General features: G+C 41.3%; 1 protein-coding gene across 2 annotated transcripts; it reads right to left on the bottom strand.

Annotated features, from left to right (window-relative positions):
- Window positions 1–1991: 1991 nt before the first annotated feature.
- Window positions 1992–9322, bottom strand: tat (tyrosine aminotransferase). 2 transcript variants are annotated; one of them, XM_068314228.1, is made up of 13 exons: window positions 9225–9239; window positions 8759–8808; window positions 7771–8055; window positions 7545–7649; window positions 6995–7062; window positions 6662–6820; window positions 5485–5623; window positions 5345–5397; window positions 3955–4107; window positions 3729–3857; window positions 3350–3433; window positions 2806–2904; window positions 1992–2709 (listed from the first exon to the last, which is right to left on the bottom strand). In XM_068314228.1, exons 2-13 carry the CDS (start codon window positions 8784–8786, stop codon window positions 2566–2568), a joined length of 1446 nt encoding a protein of 481 aa, XP_068170329.1. In that variant the 5' UTR covers window positions 8787–8808; window positions 9225–9239; the 3' UTR covers window positions 1992–2565. The 2 variants fall into 2 exon arrangements, with proteins under 2 accessions (XP_068170329.1, XP_068170330.1); XM_068314229.1 differs by lacking the exon at window positions 8759–8808 and having other exon boundaries at window positions 9225–9322.
- Window positions 9323–9328: the final 6 nt, after the last annotated feature.

The following is a 9328-nucleotide window of genomic DNA, read 5'->3' as shown; positions in this document are numbered from 1 at the left end:
GGGGGGGGCCGCCGTGTGCGTAAAAGTCAGACACCTCCTGGGTGACGCTGCGTCAACACCCACCAGACTGAAGGAAGATGGAGTGGAAAGACTGTCAGAAGGCTGTCAGAGCAGATCATCAGTCCTCAGCCTCAGTCTGGGTCTTATTGTTGGCTCGACTCACCTGTCGGTACTAGAAAAATAGCTTCCTGAAACGATGCTTGTCATCAGATTTTTTTTTTAATATTTATTTATTTATTTATTTATTTATTTATTTATTTATTTATCTATTTATTTATTTATTTATTTATTTATTTATTTTATTTTATTTTATTTTATTTTATTTTATTTTATTTTATTTTATTTTATTTTATTTTTTTAAAGTAATAGTAGACGTTTTCGTGGTTTGGTCAGCCTAAGGCTTTCAATAGGACATCAACTATTGTTGCGTTGCTGGCACAATTTTTTGAATAAAGTTTTTACATTGAATAAGCTTTTTCATCTATTCATGAAACGTACAATGAAAAGTCAATCATATTAACAACCTGAAGGTCTGTGGATCACCATTCATCATCTTACAAACAAAGACACTGAAAGAATGTTACCTCGTTCAGGAGAGTAGAGAATGAAGTATTGATAACAGCTGATAATCACAGTGGAGAAAACTTTCTAAAGGGCGGTTGGGACTGATGGTTATCTGCCCAGAATCAGCCATCCCATAGAGCCTGGACGCTGGTGGTGGTGGCTGATGGGTCTATTGAAACTGAAGATAATGGTGTAATGATGAAGCTGGTGCAAATACCGGGTGACCAATGGGAGGTGATGGGCCTGCAAAATATCATTAGGAGGGAATAAAAAGACAAGAGGGAGATGGTGATCCAACAGTGATGGTGTGTCACCATCGTGTTACTGACAGATGAGATCAGCTGATGAGAATAGCTCACATCTACTCTACATCTCATCTGACAAACTCAGGCAGCAAAGATAGCAAAAAATTAAATATGAGCATGTATGGGCGGTACGGTGGAGCAGCGGGTAGCGCTGTCGCTGCGCAGCAAGGTGGTTCCGGGTTTGAGTCCCGCTCTGTGTGGAGTTTGCGTGTTCTCCCCCGTGTCTGCGTGGGTTCTCTCCGGGTTCTCCGGCTTCCTCCCACCTCCAAAAATATGCACTTCAGGCTGATTGGTCGTTCCAAATTGCTCGTAGGAGTGAGTGTGTGTGTGTGTGTGTGCGTGTTTGTCTGTGTCTCTGTGTGGCTTCGCAGCGGACTGGCGTCGCACCCGGAGTGTTCCCCCACCTCACACCCTAAGCCAGCTGGGATAGGCTTCAGCTCCCCACAACCCGCAACAGCAGACAAAGCGGTAGAAAATGGATGGATGGATGGATGGATGGATGGATGGATGGGTGGATGGATGGATGGATGGATGGATGGATGAGAAGCATGGCTGGTTTGTGAAGGGATTATGACATCACACATGATGCTTAAATACTGACAGAGGGTTAAACGTGTTTAATCTTGGATATGTCTCCCGACAGTAGCAGGATAGCATGACCATTAAAACCGATGTCTAGCTGCTCTTTGGGATATTAAATCATTTTTAAGTGCAGCAGATGCATCGTCATCATTTTTGTTCCTGTCTCTAGATGGCTACTCTGCATAATGCCAGCTGCTCCTGGATTAGTGTTCAGAGGATTTATTGTAAGAGTTTCATTGCAGATATTTGAAAGCACAGATGGATTGGAGTCTTTTCGTCAGAGGGAGAAGAGACAGCACACGCATGACGTCAGTGAAATTGATGTTCCACACTTTAGGTAAATGCTGAATACGTAACCTAATAACACTTAGGTGAGGTACAGCCAACAATGACTGATGCATCTATGTATGATCATTCTGCAACACAAAGGTCACTGACATTATTACAGGTTATCCATCATCAAGTTGGTCCGACACCCCATCAAAAATTATGATATTTACTCATTAAATAAAGAGTGCATCTAATTACCGTCAACACAAGTCACTTCAACATATTTTTAATTTTTAAGAAACTATGAACAAAACAGGTACATAGATTATTTGTTCTGTAAGCTTATGTGATTCAACATGACATAGAAGTAATATAAAAATTATACACAGGGAATGTTCAAAGGTACATTCTAGTCTCTCATGGCACTGCAAAGTCAGCACCTTTTCATTTCTAACCATAATAAAAATGGATTTTCACAGACACGTTTGATTTCTCTGATTTTGACAGCAAAAAGACAGCTGGTGTTAGCATCATGCTAACATGATAAGTCATCAAAAAAGTTGCATTACACAAAGAGCTACACAAATTATATAAATACGTAAAACATGTTTTTTTTTGTATAAAATATAAATATTAGGTTTGCTAATTTCATTAAGTATACATCAGATCTTAGACCATCAGGTAAGTTCCTTCCAAGCGTTTCGTTACCGCTGACAACAACGTCAACCCCCATTTGAGGGATTTCTACATCTCTACCTACAACTATGATTTCACATTTGATTCCAACTCTTCCTGTGTGTGTGGTTGGAGGATATTTCTTTGGTCTCCTGGCTGCTGGGTCGGTTCATCGCTGGGCCAGGTCGTTGCTGTCGCGGCTGCAGGGCCGATAGTGGTGCTGGCAGAACTCCCTGATCCGAGCGCAGGCCTCCAGCATCATTTCCTCCGGCACCGTCACCACAATGCGAAAGTAGTTCTTATACTCGAAGGCCTGGGAGATAAAAAAAAAACAGTCTTAGGTGCTTCCACATTCATTTTAAATGATTTAGGTATACGAAAGGGTAAATGATGAGGAATGGAGTCTTACCGAAGCAGGCAGGCAGAAGACGGACTGCTCCATCACCATCCGTTCAGTAAAGTCTATGTCGTCCTTAAAATCTGGAAAGTGATCCATTTCAATCCCCACCTGGACAAAGCGCACACACACAACCTTATTAGCAGCTCAGCTTCTAACTAAAAACCTCCATTCAATTAAGAAATGCTGTAGAATGAATGATATAACGAATGACTTGCATAGACTGAGACCAAATGGGTTTTTTTTTCCTGCTAAACTTTTATTCCAAACACATAAAGAGGTAATGATTGCTTGAAAACAGCATAACACCTGTTTGTTCCAGACAGATATATTCATAAATGTAATGATGCTGTATGCAGCAGCTGGTAATTTGATGCTCCTGGATCTAAATCAAAATAATCCTATCGTCAGACTTAAAATGCGCCCTCAATCATCACAGAGGACATTAAACTCTGCGATGAAACGACTGCATTCCACCGTTAAAATGTGTCTCTGACAGGAAAACTGCTCGCCTGTGTGTTTTTGCTCTCGCTGAACACACAAACGCACTACTGACCATGATGTACATGGCTCCTGAAGGCATCACAGGGTTCAGGCCGGGGATGGTGGACAGCTCATTGAAACAGATCTCTGAGTTGGACTGAAGAAGAGAAACCATGAACTAGCCGTCAGTGTCATGTGATACACACTACTATACACACTGAAAATATGTAAAACAGGTCATTAAACATGTAAAACAGAACTGAGCAGACATCATGAAACAGACACAGTTCAGGTGTGTATGTTCGAATGAGTTCACATTAGATGCATTGTTTTAGAGCAGAAGCTGAAGCTCTTTATTACATTTTGTGTAGCAGCGTAGAGTTGCTGCTGCTGAGAACATGTTCCATTAAATCATAGTCAACGTCCCCTGAATCCCACCCCTCACATCGTACCTTCAGAAAGCTGATGGTGTCCTTGAAGAAGCTTTGGCTTGTGTTGTTGAGGATGCTCTCCAGGGCGCCCTGCACGATGCTGCAGGCTCCCAGAATGCGTTGGCTCAGCTTCACCAGACCCTGTTGAATCTGAAGACGAGACACATTAATCAGGTAAGAGGAAGAATAATCTATGGCGTGTTTACACCCTGTCTGTCTCGAAAGGATGCACTAAAACCTTCTGTACCTCAGATCCAAATATATTGTTTCTGTCATGGATGAGAATCCATCCCATCCTCCATCCGGGGACAAGCCAGCGCTTTGCCAAGCCGCCGCAGGAAAGGATGGGAACGTCACTGACAAGAGACGCCATGGAGGGGGAAGTGCATCCTGGGAAAACCTGAGGACAAAGGTACCGTACAAATGAAATGAAATAAAATACGATGTGATGGTAAAATCCATCCATACATCCATTTTCTTGTGGACAAGACAACTGCTTATCCGCTGCTTGCAGGTCACACTTAAAGCAGTAACTTGTACTTGGTGGAATGGTCCTGATCAGTTTCCACATACCAAGGTCACAAAAAGGTCAAAGGTCAACATATTAAAGTCATCCACCCATAGACGCACCTCAAAAAGTTGGATCATCCTGACCTGTTGGGCTCAGTGTCAGATATTGATCAGTATTAATGTCATATTAAATTTGTAGCACTAGTTTCCACAGGCAACCTGATGAACTCGATGAGGCTGGTTTGTGAAAAATAAAGACTGAATAAAGACTAAAAAAAAAAATTTGACTAACAGTGAATCAAAACTTCTGCAATCGCCTGATTTGTTTTTATCAGCTGATCAATATTAACGTCAACTGGAAAATTACACCACTAGAAAGCTAAGCTCTTATCTGCTACATTGACCGAGCAAACAGTGTCCATCCTGTCAGTGTGTGTGTGTGTGTGTGTGTGTGTGTGCGTGTGTGTACATATTTACACGACCTCCAACTACAGTTCAATCAGTCCAGACTTCGTCCCAACATTGATGACATTTGAACTGAATCTGCTGACTTTATTTAGAGGTTTATTTCAGCTTGGACCCCAGTAACACCACATATATTTCAGATGTTTATTGTTCATCAGGATAATTGTGGATTTTTTTATTTATTTCCCCTTGTAACTGTCTGAAGATTTTTTTTTTTTTAATTTGGCGGGTAAAAAAGGAAGAAGAAAAAGCTAGGAGTTCATCGATAGCATCAACTGATGTCAGTCGAGTCAGATCACCAGCCGCTGATGAATGAACACAAAGTGAAGAAGAACTCCAGATGTTTATCTATGAACCAGGAAGTCTCTTCGATTAAATAAAAGAAAAGAAAGTCTTTCAAAAGCGAGACACGGCTGAAGTAGCACATTTTTAGTCCTGATGTAGATTGCTCCCCATGTATGGTGTGCAGGTATTTCCACATGCTTGGTGCATACTGTACATGTGTTTGGAACAGGTGCGTGCTTCACCGGCTGGCGCTAACAAGCCTCATTGACCACCAAATGAAACCCCACCTCAGCTGTCATCGCAATGGAAAACACGTCTCACAGGTGTGACATGACGACCGAACCCACCTGCACTGTGTCGTGTGGGACGGTACTCACCATATCTCTGTAGATTTCATCAGCCAGGATGGGAACACAGTGTTTGGAGGCCACTGAGAAAACCAAGATTAATTGTTATTATTCTCTATTTTCCAGTCTAAATGTCTCCGTCTGAGTGGGGTTGATTTTTTTCAGCTGACCTTTCAGGATCTTCTGCAGGTGCTCCTTGCTGAAGACGGATCCACATGGATTGGACGGGTTGGTCACAACCAGACAGGATGTCTTCTCATCAATCAGACTCTCCAGGTGCTGCAGATCAACCTCCCATGACTTCTCTGGCTGCAGGTGAAAGATTCATGTCAGACATGAGGACTGAAACTTCATCGTTCATGATAAAACCTTCCAATAACAGAAAAAATGTGGCGACAGGAATGTCTGCATCCTTCTAATGAGCCATTAAATGTCCTGGCAGTTCCTTTGTTCTACAGTTTCGTGTTGGGGGTTGATTTTCTATGTTTGCGCTTTCCTCCTGAAGTAAAATCAGCTTCTTTATTCAGGAAGAGGTTCTGGATCCAACAGAAAGAGTTTCACTGAACACTTCCTCTTGTGCAGTAAGGAGATTAAACTACTGTTAGTGAACAAAGCAAATTATAAAAGGCAAAGATGAAGTCAGAATGCGCCATCACTGAGGCACGAGTGTGTTTAATAGAGATGAATCGTCTGCTCTTATTCAGTCCAGATACATTTTCCATATTAATATAAAGCAGATGCAGTGAAAGTCCTGTAAAAAAAACAAAAACAATCTCCAGTCCACTCTTTATTTGCTTACCCATTACAGAGATTGCAAAACTCGTGTTGATGTCGCCTGAGCAGATGGTACACAATGAATGTAATTCTCAGTGAGTGACTCAAGTGTTGCAACAGAAACCAAACTTGTGAACATGTTCTCAGTGGACCAGCGCGGTAAATGACACATCTGGCATTTACCGCGAACGCGTGACCTGTGGAGAACTGATCATGTTTAAAGATAACGTCCCCTTCGAGCCGCCGGACGGCGTCCACTGGTGAACGTAGTGAACGGGTTTCAGGCCATCAGTTTTGTTATTTGGGTTGATAAAACATCCACATTACATAACTCTTATCTGAACTTTGCTCCAGTGTGAGAGATGGTCAATATTATTTGAACTCATCAGGTCACCTTACAGGAGAGCAAAATAGGCTCTGCAAGAATGCGGCTGTTTTATGCTCTAGGTGAGGAAGATCTAACAACACTCAGAGTGAACACAGAATTGTTAATCTTACAAATTAAATTTTGCTTAGAGAAAACAGTGTGTATGCATAGTATAAATGAGGGTGGGGGCACTCTTTTTTGCTTACCAGCAGGTTGTACAGTTTGACCGTGATGCCCATGGAGACACCCAGAGTTTTATATAAGGAGAATCCTGGGGAGGGGACCAGGATGTTGTCCCCTGGGTTACACAAAACACTGATCGCCAGGTCAATGGCCTGACTGCAGCCACTGGTCAGAATCACGTCCTGGAAGAGACAATGGGTCCACTCAGATTTAAAGAGCATACACAACCACACCGTACAACTTCTTTAATATATGTAAACTGATAAAATGGGAATGTTAATGTAAGTATTGCATTGTGATTAAAACACTGTGCAGATGAAAATGATTTCCATTCAGTCAAAGTATAAGGCAAGCACCTCCGCCTGCAGTGGAGCCTCAGGGCAGCTGTAATAGTTGGCCACTGCTTGTCGGCTCTTCACATAACCTGACAGTAAACATGGACAGAGGTGATCAGAGCTACAGCAGACCTACAGATCACAGTCACATACTGTTCTAACATTTTGTCTCTTTACAGCTGACTCCACCGGGGCTTGTAAACACCCGCCACTAACTTTCTCAATACAAGCAGCAAGTGACAACATACAGTTACCTAACACGAGGGTTCTGAAGGTTGATGGGGGAGTTATTCATCTCCCAACCCACCATTGGTCCTGACGCACCAATGAGGGTTGGGAGATGTTTCCAAGCACCGTGGTAATTCTAAAATCTTTTTTTTTTTTTTTTGTTACTATAATTGTTACAAAAGATGAATAGCAGTTAAAATTTTAAGTAAAATTTTGGAAAACCTGTTCTTGGGGGTCAGGAGTATCCACTATTCTGCTTTAAAAGCTAACCATAAATTGGCATTTCCTTTTCTTTTTTCTTGTGCACTGCTTTGTGTTCAGCTTGCTGGTTTGTGTGACTCACCAACAGAAGGGGCATAGCCATTGTATTTTTGGGAATCTATGGCGTCTTTCAAGGCCTGAGTCACTGCGTCATCTGTAGGGAGGTTTCCAAACACAGTGGGATCTCCTGCAGGACAAACACAAGAAGACAGTGAGAGATAGGACTGTGCTTATACAGCACCTTCCTACTTTGTAATGGAAGTAAATGGTTCATATCTCTCCTCTATGTAACCATAGAACTCCTTTACCTATGGAGAGTGTAATCATGGGTTTGTCTGGATTGGGCGTGAGCTTCATCCCATCCACGATGGCCCTGATGGGATTGAACGTGTTGTTGGCCATCTCTGACGGCTTCACTTCCCATCTTTGCCGACGGTTTTTCGCTTTGGCCGGACACATATTGACACTGACATGGTGGACGCCATTCCCCTGAACTCCTGTCCCATTTAGGCTTTTGGCAATAACACCACTTTTCCCATAGACTCCGTTCCTGTTCATCTGCACCAGGTAAGACTTTGTATCCATCCTGAAAACTGGTAAGGATGACAAACAGGTATTCATAAAGCTGCAGAAAATGTATGCATTCAGTGTTGTAAGATTTTGTTATAGGGTAGGTTACTCTTGGTTTTTACTTCACTATATCAAAGGGTAATGTACTTATTACTGTTACATTTATTTGAATTCAAGATTAATTTATACATTTATCTGACTTATTATTAATAATTTTTTTTTAAATGAGAAAAGGAATCTGCAGGAAATAGTTTGAGGAAAGGACAAACTTAAAAACACATGTATGCTTTTAGAATGTCCTGTTTTCATGTCCTGTTCTGGTATGTAACTTCAAAGAATGCTGAGGACGTGCACAACCCACGGCTCCTGTGGCACCGACTGCAGCTGCAGGGGTTGCTTCAGTTCTACCCTTGCAGGGGTAAAATCATATTGGGTAACTTCTCCTGGGGCCCCCAGGGTCTAGGATCACCACTGCCTAAGGTATCGGTGTGTTCATTAGATGTCATTTAAACATGGTCTATGGTCTATGCTCCATTCTCTACCTACATCTGCTGAGGTCTAGTTAATCGTTCCAAAAAAAACAACAACATCAAGAACTCTTTTGTGTTATTTTATCATACTACTAAGTGTCATCAAATCATGTAACAAAAAAATTAACACAATAAACACATCACACTTGTTCTGAATACTGAAGGTGACATTTTTTATGTCATGCATGTACAGTACCAAGTTGAAGAGCGGAGAAGCGGAACATTTGAATTGATTTTGTTGCAGGACTGCAAAAAAAATTTTTGTTAGCATTTTGCAGAAAAGAGTAACACAGCGTCGCCACATTCGCAGTAACTTAACATGAATTTGCAATCTGTAATTCGTATCTTATATATCAATCGTTGTTGCCAAATTAACATTTTACTTATATGTAATTGGTTAAATTTAGGTTCTCAACTATTAGTTGTATTTTCTTTCATCCTTGAGTTGTGTTGTCACGACGGCGGTAATCTTTTTATTGAACTAAGAAACTAAAACGTCACATTTAAGCTTTTTAGACTTATATGAATGTCACAAAATAGCAGAAAACAATAAATAAACCACCTATAATGATGCTTTTAATTACGATGCACCTGCAATCACTATTAATTTACCGTAACAATTTCATACACATTACAATACATTTTAAACCTACTTCACTTACCTCGTTAATAAAAACAGAAATCCTCTAAAAGCTGCAGAGCAGGTAAAACCTCTGGTTTCAAGTGGATGGGCGCAGACTTTTTATCCTTGTTTTATAGCAGGATC

This window comes from Antennarius striatus, chromosome 4 (assembly GCF_040054535.1).
Source record: "Antennarius striatus isolate MH-2024 chromosome 4, ASM4005453v1, whole genome shotgun sequence".
NCBI classification, from domain to species: domain Eukaryota; kingdom Metazoa; phylum Chordata; class Actinopteri; order Lophiiformes; family Antennariidae; genus Antennarius; species Antennarius striatus.
The sequence above is the reverse complement of the archived record's forward strand: the minus strand, read 5'-3'. Positions and strand labels throughout refer to the sequence as shown.